This window comes from Leptonychotes weddellii, unplaced genomic scaffold (assembly GCF_054177405.1).
Source record: "Leptonychotes weddellii isolate Sample4059 unplaced genomic scaffold, ASM5417740v2 HiC_scaffold_96403, whole genome shotgun sequence".
NCBI classification, from domain to species: Eukaryota; Metazoa; Chordata; class Mammalia; order Carnivora; family Phocidae; genus Leptonychotes; species Leptonychotes weddellii.
In genome coordinates, this window is record NW_028068487.1 from 1 (window position 1) to 385 (window position 385).

The window sequence follows — 385 nt, forward strand, 5'->3', positions numbered from 1 at the left end:
ATCTCCCTACCCCGTGTCTACTTTAGGCCTTAGAAGCAAGGGCGCGAGGACTTCGAGCGATTTCCTAACTTTTCCGGTGTTTTAGTTTTCACAAAGTTCTGCACAATTGTTGCAAAAGGGGCTGCTGGGGGCTGGTATTAAGCTCCTTCGACTGTCATTCCCAGTGACTACTTACTGCGTCCGGCGGCGGCAAGGGCGGGAAGGGCCTGGGCAAGGGCGGCGCCAAGCGCCACCGCAAGGTGCTGCGCGACAACATCCAGGGCATCACCAAGCCCGCCATCCGGCGGCTGGCCCGGCGCGGCGGCGTCAAGCGCATCTCCGGCCTCATCTACGAGGAGACCCGCGGGGTGCTCAAGGTGTTCCTGGAGAACGTGATCCGGGACGC

At 61.3% G+C, this 385-nt stretch overlaps 1 protein-coding gene across 1 annotated transcript; it reads left to right on the forward strand.

The window, feature by feature from the left end:
• Positions 1-173: 173 nt before the first annotated feature.
• LOC145720053 (histone H4 type VIII-like) lies at positions 174-382 on the forward strand (the record flags this gene model as incomplete). The annotated part of the gene is made up of 1 exon (XM_081811705.1): positions 174-382. A coding segment is annotated over one exon (209 nt), but the record flags the coding sequence as incomplete, so codon positions are not given.
• Positions 383-385: the final 3 nt, after the last annotated feature.